The sequence below is a fragment of the Fulmarus glacialis genome, unplaced genomic scaffold (genome assembly GCF_000690835.1).
Source record: "Fulmarus glacialis isolate BGI_N327 unplaced genomic scaffold, ASM69083v1 scaffold18070, whole genome shotgun sequence".
In the NCBI taxonomy this organism is placed as follows: domain Eukaryota; kingdom Metazoa; phylum Chordata; class Aves; order Procellariiformes; family Procellariidae; genus Fulmarus; species Fulmarus glacialis.
Window position 1 is genome coordinate 27,987 of NW_009187319.1, and position 9,332 is coordinate 37,318.

A 9,332-nucleotide genomic window follows, 5' to 3' on the forward strand; every position below is an offset into this window, starting at 1 on the left:
ACCGTGAATAGCTTAATAGCACTTGAATCTTTCCCTGCCTCTAGACTAAGTAGTAGTCTGATACCATGAAGCAGCATGGTATTACTAAGCCAATTTGGGAAATGTTAAGATAGTGCTAGACTTCTGAGTTGACCCTCATAGCTGTTTATGATATTAAAGATACAAAGCACTTACTGGAAAGCTCATCTGAAGATGACTTAGAGCACATTGATATGGACAGTGTTGTTATGGGAGTGCAGGGGAATTTCTGTGAAATGTTTATACAATACAGCAGGAAGAATTACTCATTAGAATGAAAAGTTAAGCCAAATGAAAGAAATACGAAGGAACATTTGGTATGGCAGTAACTTAGGTAGTAGTTATTACAAACATCATGCCAAAATAGCAACAAGAACGATGGAAAAGATGCTGTGGCCGTGCCACAGTTCTAAGTGATGACAACAGTAAGAATTAGCAAGTGCCACTGATGCTGTCCTGGATGCTCTCAGCTGTTCCTGGGGGCTTTGCAGTGGCTGGGGAGATGGAAAAGTAGAGGTTTATAATGAGTGTGCAGGCATGCGTGGACATGCATACCCCTTGTGCACACATACTCTTAAGTTCCAAAAGTTTCCGAGACACTTGGTGCAGCATAATTATTCAGGCCTCGTCTTTTATTGCACTAATGTCACAGTAACAAAAGACGCTGCTCAGTTTAATTAACACTGGTGCTATTCCTGCCTGTATTCTTTTGTTGTTAAAACTCTTAACAGAAGAGCCCACATCAGACAATTAAATATGGGGATTTTTGTCTTGTTAACTTTCTTAGCCTTTTTTGTTCCTAAGCGTGACGAATTTGATTAGTGTGTATTTGCTGTGCCCAAAGTACTTGCATACTACAAGCCAGAAATGGCCATGCTTAAAAATAAACTTGTGTTTGTCATTAAAGAGCATTTTATAAAGAAGGTTTGCTACTCCTGTGCAATGTTTGGAGGGGAAAAGGAGATGCATTTTACAGGCTTTGGAGGCAGCTGATAAAGAACAGAGCGACTGCCACTTTGCCTTCCCCATTCTATAATAGTGCCATAGCAAATCTGGAAATGCCAAGCAAGGACGTCTGGAAAAAGAGCAAAATAGCTACCTGAAGAAGTAGTAGCACATGCCAGCTTTGTGCCGTGTTAGAACTATGGCTCTTCATGACTGTGATACCTGATGCTCTACCCACCGCTTCTGGATTATAGTCACCGCAGTGTAGCAATGCATTGAAATAATTGGATGTTTTGTCTAGGCTTCCAAAACCTCCTGCGTGCTCAGGGCAAGGGTTTATAAGTGCAACTTAGGTACCTTTTCTCAAAAGAATGGGTAACAGAAGGGAAAGATAAGACCCAGTAGCTGGGTGGTGAATTGGAAGATGTTTTGGTATGCTTGGTGTTTATACCATTTCTGCTAATTTCTTTGAATTTTAAGTCAAGAACAAGCTCTGGCTCTCTTTGCCATGTTTTTTCCTGTTTTTTCTTCTTCCCTCTGAAATAATGCTTTCTTTTCAGAACTGCTGGTACTGAATGGCACCGATCCTGTTGCAGAAGCAGCCATTCGGCAGTTAAGCGAGTCTGCAAAGCAGAAGCTCAAGTCTCCTAGAAAGAAGAGCACCATTATCATATCAGGGGTGTCCAAGGTAGAGCAGAAAACAACACTTACATTTAATGCTTAGTACTGTAAAGTCTTTGCTCCACTGAATGCGACATTGACTTAACATGCGTTCTGCTGTTTTCCATTCAGCAGTCTCTGCAGTATCTAGGTCTGTGTGCCAGTTTGTTTCAGTAACTGTTTCAGGTTTAGCCAAATCAGGATGGATTTGTTTGGGAGGGTGTTGGTTTTTGATTGTTAGATTTGATAGCCTGACTAAAAATGCATGGTATCCTTGGATGGGAGTGGGATGATTAGGGATTTGAGAAAACCAATTTAGGTGAGAACAGAGGATAATTAGTCCTTCTCTGTGTTTCGCCCACGGAGGGAAGATGCACAGGAAAAGTATGAAAAATTTTTCTGTTTTTTTCAAAGTTGTTAAAAATCTCTGAAAAACGTCCTAGTCCTTTGGGCTCTGTTCCAGAGGGAGGGCCAACAGAAGACTGTTTCTCACATGGTATATAGCATTCCTCCAGACTTTCTTCATCCACAGCCTCAGTCTGCCATCTGATGCTTGGTGCCTGCCTGTAGTCCTTTCCCTGCAGGCTGCTGTATGGACATTTGCTGTCAAGTCTTCCTGTTATGCACAGGACCCCTAAAGAGCTTTGAGTCAAAGCCAAGTCAGTGGACATAGATCCCCTCATGATCACTGTGCTGTGCTGAGAGGGGGGAATGAGGATCAGCTGCCACAGTGATGGATGTATCTGCTTGGGAAATGGGGGTACTGTGTGGATTTGTATTTAGCTGATGTAGATGCCAAGAAGTCCTTCTACAAAATGAAACACTTTGGTGTTTATTTTCTTAGAAAGACCTATGCATGCTGATATTTCATTACAGCAGCACATGTAGGAAAGAGTCCCATTATTAGCAGTGGGGCCGGGCATAGGTGGAAGGCATGTACTTAAATTTTTTTTTTTGAGTTATTTGGCATTGACAACATTATTAAAACTTGGCTATATGCTCCTCTCCTTTAGTGGAGCTAAGGAAGCCTCACAGTGGCTTTCTGATAGCCCTAAGCAATACAAGTAAAAGTGTAAAGAAGAGAAAAGAACTTTTGCAGGGAGGCTTTTGCAGGTTTTTTTCCAGCAAAGCGCTTGTGTCAGTGTTGTCTCTTATTTTCACTGGGCAGACCTCTTTATCTCAGGACAGTGAAGCTGCACTGATGATGGACTATGCTGCAGCCATGGACAGCTCCTGCAAAGAAGCAGATCCACCCACTGTGGAGGAAGCTGTTGCAAAAGTCACCTCTGATGAAAAGCTGTCGTTAGGTGCTTTAGAAATAGTACCTGATACTGACCCACAGCAAAGTGCCCATAAGGCTAGGGGTTTGGAGAACGGCAGCCAACAGTGGGACACCCACACGCTCTTAGACCAGACCTGTGAAGAAATATCTGGGAGCTCATTAAGTGTTTCAGAAACTGGGAGCATGAAAAAATCTAAAGGTATGTGATCCTTACCTCCGCTTTAGTGAATGACTGCTTTCTCTACGTAATTGGCAGTGTCATGCAACACACTGTAGTAGTTCATCCTTTCTTACTGATTTTTGTCCTTAAACTCCTTGTGGTGTTGGTTGAAGCTGTCTTACTAGCAGCCATGAAGAGCGCAGTCCTCTGGCTCTGCAAGACATGGCAGGCTCTCTTACACTCCCCTCCATCAGGAAGCAGAAGGGTTCACCCTTAGAAGTTGAAGGGTAGCTCACTAAGCCCAACTCAGTTATCTGGGAGAGAAATAACTAGCCACATTGTCAGTTCCTTGATGAAAACCATGTTCTTGTAAACAAGGACTTGTGCTATATTAGCAGTCCCATTACTAACATGAAAATGGCAGGGTTCCACTGTTGCTTTCCGATATGTTTCTTCTCTTCCTTCACATCTCTGAGCACAAGACTCCCCTGCCCTCACTAAAGCATGTGTTCAGGAAGCACCATGGCTAAACCAGAAGTACACTCACGCTTAATGGCCTTGTGAACAGTTTCTCTCTTTTCACTGATTTCATTAATAAGTAGTTTGCTAAAGAAAATGGGATAAAGGGTAATTTAATAAGTAAGTAAAAGGTCAGATCATTTTGCTTATGTAGTTACACACCTGGATAGCTGCAGTTTGAAAATGTCTTAGGATTCTTTGTGATTCTAAATCCATTAACCTCTGAGGCTGTAGCACTGGTTTGTGGCTAAGAGGTAAACACGGGGGCTGTTAGGAAGTCTGACACAAGAGCCAGTGCAGTGGACTACATCCTAAACAGGCGGCGCACCGGTCTCATGGGCTGCACATTGAAGTTGCAAAAATTGTTGTGTTTCTCACCCATATGCATCTCTCTTTCGCTTTATTATTTGCTATTCTTTCCTTACCCAGAGATACTGTAAAATGGCTTACTACAAAACCTGAGTATATTACTAGATTTTTGTAATCCCCTCCACATAAGGCATACACTGGACCTCTTTGCCAAGGCTCTCCCTTAGAGCACCGAGGTTTTCTGGCCTTCTCGCAGCTGTATTGCTCCACCATTTGATTGTCAAAACAATCAATTTGACATAGATGGTCAGGCATGATAGATCAGGATGGTATAGCAACAATCAATTTGACATAGATGGTCAGGCACTGCAAAGTTTTGGGTGTGTTTGGGGTGGGGGTAGAGGGTTAATTGTGCAGGAAGTTAGGAAGCTGTATGAGATTTTGCAAAACCTCTGGACGTCTCTTTAACATGTTATTCTAAAACAAGCAAGTGAAAGTTTGTATGTGAACTGTTGTCTAGTTTTGTTTTTTCCTGTGCAGTATGTTGCAAAGAGATCAGGCTTCTAAAGATCCTGTTTACATGGTGTAGTATAGAACTGCTAAAAAGTGCAAAGTATCTTCTACATTTGAGAGTTGTCTCACCTTGAAAAAAATATTTAAAAACCCACTCTCAAATCCCATTCTTTATACAGAGGTCTCTTTGTGGAAGTCTTGTATCTCTGCTTTGTCATAGCTGAGTAGGATTTTATGGAGTGAGATAGGAAAACATTTCCACATTTCAACCCCCCTACCTTCAGTTAGGTTTGAATAGTTCAAGGTTTCTGTTTTGTCAAACACTTTCCCTTTAAAAAAAAAAAACCCACACGCACAAAACCAAATACAACAACAAAAAAACTCCCAAAACCCCAAACAAAACAAAACAAACTCCCCTCTGCTTTAAAAAGCCTTGTGTATGGTATTAATGTCTTAAAGTTAGCACTGTCTGTCTTTTTTTTTTCTACTCTTGCATATTTTTGTTTTTTACCTTTCTGACTTCCTCTTTCTTACCCATTCCCTTTTATAAACTTAAGAGGACTACTATGCCAACCAGAATTAATTTCCTACACAGTAAGTTATTTTTGTCTTTTTTTTTTTTTAAGAAAATGTAGCTTTACAATGGTACACTCATTGTAAAAACTGAAGCAAAACATAGTTTAGCACACGTTTTCTTCTTCCCCCATCCATTTCTTTCCTTCCTCCAAAATTACCTTCCCGTGCTCAGGTGTCTTAGCAGACAAGTCTGCTGTAACAGATCATTCTTCTGGTGGTCGTGCTGTCCAGGTGGGTCATGCAGAATGGACAGCAAGGAAGGCTTGGAGGGGTGCTCTACATTCCTGATCTCTCTCCATCATGCCGATTCCTGTAGTATCTGGTTATCAATCAAACATCTGCTCATGCAAACCATGGGTGACCCCATATCTGTATATGCATATGCAGAATGCTTATTTTAAAACCTGCTGCTTACAGTTTTCTAGATCTCTTTTCTAGCCTAACTCATAGAGCTATGAGGTATTTACAAAACCACCTGGATAAAAACTGTTTTGGAAGTTGGGAAGGAATGGAAAAAGCGATCTCTATTTGTTTCCCTGTAGACGTGGAAGGAAATCTTCCTTCATTAACAGAAATGAGATTCAGAAGTAATCCTAGCCCCACAAGCATTTTCAGAATGCCCTAAACTAGTGCAGAGGAATCTATGAAGACCAGTCAGTCTGTACAGCACTCTTGACACGCACTCTGCTTATCTCCTGGTGTTAGGGGCAGAGTAGGCATATGGATCCTGTTGGACTCGAGAAGTAAGCATGCAAATGGCACGAGCATCGCCAAGCTTGTGATTTGCCCTACCCTGCCTTCTTAGCAGGGGTGCATGCCTCCACAACAGCTGGAGCCACTGTCAGGCAGCACGTACCAAACTGGCTAGAGACTGACGGGTGACAGTGGGGATTTGGCAAGCTTCCAGGTAGCAATGGCCTCAGTACCTCCAAAAACACAGGGCGCTTTCATGTCGGGGGGCTGCTGCTCATGCTGAGCCTGTGCTGCTCTCAGGGAAGCACTGCCTCCAGTTCTGCAAGTGCAGCGAGGCCATTGGTACAATTTTTGCAGCCTTCTTGGTTCGGTTCTATCTCCTAGTATGGGAAATCGGTCTGAATGGGTAGGACTAAATAGCTGCTTACGGATAAACCCTTCTGTCCTACTCCTTCTGTTGGCACAGCTTCAGCTGCAGCTGCTGGGACTGCTGGGCAGAACAGCTGACTGCTAAAACAAAAGCCGCACAGCAGCAAGGCCTCATCAATCCCCCCCAGCCTTTGCATATTAACAACTGTCAGTATCATGGGGTTGAACACTGTTTCTTTTATGCTGTTGACAACAGCTTGAAGTGGTACTGCCTTGCCAAAAAGATCAATCAGAGGGTGATGGGCGAGCAGTCAAGATTCAAATCCATGACTTCCAGTTGCTTTCAGCTGACTTCTGCTTCCATCCCATCATGCCCTGTGAGAAAAGTCTCAGCAGCGGCAAAACGAAACATGCTAAAATATCCTCCCAGGTGCTGAGTGCTTAGTCCTTAAAATACGAAGTAATAATCCCAAGCACGTGTTTGTAACTGCTCCGGTCTGAACAAAGAAGCATCTGGCTGAGTATAACAGAGTTGCCATGAAATACCTATTCTGCAGCTGCCGCTGTGCAAAATGACATGCAGCCTGTGTCGAGTCCTTGGGGAACAAATATGTAATTCTAGCTATTGCACAGTATCGCATGAAAGAATTGGTCTGTGTGTTGCTTTTTGTATCCATTTGCAATGGGAGGAAAAGCAGAATCAAGACCGTGCGGTGACAGGAATTAATATGAGAAAGAATCGGGAAACGTGATAGTGGTGCGGGAGCGAGGTGTGGAAGCTTTGCCAGGGAGATAACTGTCTTCACGTACTAGTCTGACTGCCAGAAGGCTCCTGTGTTGGCTTGCTACCTGGGTCCTCCTTCGTTCAAATTGGCTCGTGCCACTTGGACAACACCACTACCCAATTCTGCACAAAACTGTTGCTGTTTTAATATTGGGCTGATGTACTGACCCCAGGCTGAGTGTTGCCAGTAGCTCGGAGCGGTGTCCCTGCCAGCTGCCACCGAGCTGCCTTACGCATCAGGCACACACGCGCACATGGAAAGGGAAGGTGGAGTTTGGCAGAACAGTGGCTGCAAAAACAACCCGAGCTTGCAAAGAGAGAAGAGTACTGGTGGCTGGTGTTGGCAACATGAGTCCTGAGTCCCTGGTGAGATGACAGCTGCAATTGCCTTGGCTGCATAATAGCTTTGACATGGGATCAAGGGAAGGAGTACAACAAAATAAAGCAACCTAATTTACCGCAGAAGGGATTTGAGCAAATTTCTGAACCTATTGGAAGCAGATGTAATATTATTTTTAATCTGCTTGAAGTGAATTGCTATTCCTAACAGGATTTTAGAATAGCAAATGCTTTGTGATTGTTACTCTAGGTGGTGCTACCGAATTCATATAGAATACATGCTGTCTGGCTTGTATGGGCCTACTGCATGCAGGTTGACTGCCAGGTACTGTTCTCCAGCACCATCAGTGTCCTTCACCTCAAATTAAAATGCCACCTTCATGTTGTGCGTCATGGGCTAATCTTTTCTACTCAGCTCCCTTGATCTCTGAAACAACAAAGAGTAACATTACTTCCTCTATTTCATTCTTTTTATAAAATGCTCTGTATTTTTATTATATTGGAAAGATTGGATATGCCTGTTTGACATGTGAGAACCCAGTGTACAACCCACACCAAACGCTGTGCATGTGTATGTTTGAACGCTACCATACCTTTCAGAAGAGCATTTGAAACTAATAAAGCATAAGGAAGGAGACTTCCACAAGATGTGTGGATTGACTTTAGAAGCTGAAATCAGAGGATTAATATTTGATTGCTCATAGGCATGTTTCACAGTAGCTTTCCTTCCTTTTCAACAGCATCATTTCTGAAAGAACTGAAGGAAAATTCCTTTTTTCTTTAGTGCTCCTCTAGCAATATATGTGTGCTCTTCTCTCCTGAATGTTTCTGCTGACTGTACAAGTATGTGTATACGCATAGATCTAGAACTACCAGAGTCTGTCATGATTCAGCTTGCATGATACTTGCATGGAATGAGGAGAGGCGGAGAAATACGTACTTCCATGGAGTCTGAATTTCTCAGTGGTGTTCAGTTGGGAGAGAGCTGGATCAACAGTGGGGCAAGGATTCAGTAGCATGTAGTGTGTGTATGTGTGCCTCTGGCTGAAAGCACGATGACTGCTCGCATTTGCCAGTATCTGAAATCACTTGTTCCAAGATGGAACTCGTACTATTATGACCTCTAGGTTACAAACCATCAATATTCTTGCTTTAGATTCACCATGCTCTTAGCTTTCTAACATTGTTTGAATAGTTACCAGGGTGATGCTTAAACTGGAAATGTTAAGACCAAAGCTTTTTTCAGTCGTGCTGCAGTTACAGTTAAAGCTGAGCTCCAAGAAGAAAGCAGCCTGTTCTGTTTAAAGTGTCCTGCACCTCTGCTGTTTGCTTCCACAGGTGGGATTTTGAAAAAAAGTGCGAAGCTCTTTTTCCGCCGGCGACATCATCAGAAGGATCCAGGAATGAGTCAGTCGCACAACGATCTTGTCTACCTGCAGCAGCCACTGTCAGAGGAAACGCGCAAGAAGGGAGGCACACTTTCACGTATTCTGAACAGAAAGCTCCTTTCCAAAAACAAAAGCAAGAACAAACTGAATGGTGCTTCGGCAGAACCATATGTATAAGACTGAACACTCTCTGATGGGATACTTGCACATCAGTTGACCATTTGTTTACAGAGCAGTACTAGAGAATACAAATACGGCTGATGACTTGCATAAAATGGTGTTCACTAATACAGTGGTCTAGGAATAAACAGAAAGCTTGTCTTTTTTGTTTATTTTTCCAAAACACTTTTTCTCTCTGATGATAAAGTTGCTCCTCCAAATACAAGCAGCACTAACTGTACCATGACAGCTTTTGGAGGACCATGTGGTTTATTGTAGAAGATGAGGGAGGATGGGGAATGGTGCAGGTGGGAAGGACCTGCGTGTAAGCACCTAGTTTACATTAACAGGGAGCTAAGAACTGAAACATCATACCTGCTATATGACTGAACCACTATAAAGAGAGAAGGTACCACTGTGCTTCCTTACAGCAGCCTGGAATAGTAGCAACACAAGTCTCAGCTTGTTTTTCTAGTCAGGCTGAAAGGGAAAAGAGAGACCCAGATCCAGTTTGTATTGTAATTTGGAAACGGGTAAGTTTTCAGAAGCAGAACTAAAGTGCTGATTAAGATAGCCTACTGTAATAACTGTAGCCTGCTGTAATAACTGCTCAGTCCA

General features: G+C 42.8%; 1 protein-coding gene across 1 annotated transcript in view; it reads left to right on the forward strand.

Moving 5' to 3' along the window:
* Positions 1–8,732, forward strand: part of C2CD2 (C2 calcium-dependent domain containing 2) — a 35,854-nt gene extending 27,122 nt beyond the window's left edge. Inside the window, exons 12-14 of the mRNA XM_009574791.1 lie at positions 1,524–1,651; positions 2,792–3,104; positions 8,506–8,732. Coding sequence (XP_009573086.1) covers positions 1,524–1,651; positions 2,792–3,104; positions 8,506–8,732 — 668 coding nt within the window. The remainder of the gene's footprint in view (positions 1–1,523; positions 1,652–2,791; positions 3,105–8,505) is intronic.
* Positions 8,733–9,332: the final 600 nt, after the last annotated feature.